The 934-nt window shown below is 40.1% G+C and overlaps 1 protein-coding gene across 1 annotated transcript; it reads left to right on the top strand.

Moving 5' to 3' along the window:
- Positions 1-28: 28 nt before the first annotated feature.
- On the top strand, positions 29-808 carry LOC105155314 (protein RALF-like 24). Its single transcript, XM_011071189.2, has one exon. It carries the CDS (start codon positions 237-239, stop codon positions 630-632), a length of 396 nt encoding a protein of 131 aa, XP_011069491.1. The 5' UTR covers positions 29-236; the 3' UTR covers positions 633-808.
- Positions 809-934: the final 126 nt, after the last annotated feature.

Here is a 934-nt window from a genome sequence, read left to right as displayed (position 1 = left end):
CAATAAATATGCGCATGAGGGTGGTGGGTCACTCTCACTCACCCCATTGCACTCAAATGCACATCACAATATGGTAGTAACAGAGGGACCCTCCGTTCTCCAAACTCTTTAATTACCCCTACCCGAAAAGATCCGACTCCCCACCATTTTTACACACACAACACACAACGACGTGTTATCTCACTTTCACGTTTCACCACTCTTACGGCTGAAGTTTCCACCCTAAATCCAACAAAATGCCTAAAACTCAGCTACAAGTACAACCCTTTTGCACCCTTTTCTTGATATTACTGTCTTTCTTGCAAATCCAGGTGGGAATCTGTAGTGGGATCTCAGTTTTGGAGGTAAATTCAGTGAAAGCTGGTGAATTGGCTGCAATGGTGAAAAGGGTTTGTGTAGGAAAAGTTGGTGATTGCTCAGAAGTGGCAGTAGAGGAGGAGATGATGGATTCTGAGAGCAATAGAAGGGTTCTATTCATGCAGAAAAGATATATAAGTTATGATACTTTGAGAAGGGATTTGGTGCCCTGTGATAGGCCTGGAGCTTCATATTACAATTGTAAGGGCCCTGGTGTGGCTAATACTTACAACAGAGGTTGTGAAATTATTACCAGGTGTGCAAGGGGAGATTAGTGGAGTTCAAGTTTGATTCTTGACACCTCTACAGTAAGAGAATGCAATGGATGGGTAAAATTTTCTCTTTTCTTTTTCTTTCCCCCATGTAACTTAAGGTCTGGTTAAGAAGTCTGATGGTTTGTGTTCAGTTTCTATGATGCAAGTATACTAGTATGGTATAAATGTTACTTTTGTTTAATTTCTAGATCTTTAACCTCGAGTGTGGGAAGCCTCTTTAAGAATTTTGTCTGCGGGTGCTCCCTCTTGGTGTACTAATTAAATTATATAGGTCGTTTCAATTTCAAATAATATATATATAT

This window comes from Sesamum indicum, unplaced genomic scaffold, assembly GCF_000512975.1.
Source record: "Sesamum indicum cultivar Zhongzhi No. 13 unplaced genomic scaffold, S_indicum_v1.0 C01879, whole genome shotgun sequence".
NCBI classification, from domain to species: Eukaryota; Viridiplantae; Streptophyta; class Magnoliopsida; order Lamiales; family Pedaliaceae; genus Sesamum; species Sesamum indicum.
The sequence above is the reverse complement of the archived record's forward strand: the minus strand, read 5'-3'. Positions and strand labels throughout refer to the sequence as shown.

What these genes read in the sequence shown, in the direction of transcription:
- LOC105155314 (XM_011071189.2), top strand. Translation starts at nt 237, where the DNA reads ATGCCTAAAACTCAGCTACAAGTACAACCCTTTTGCACCCTTTTCTTG.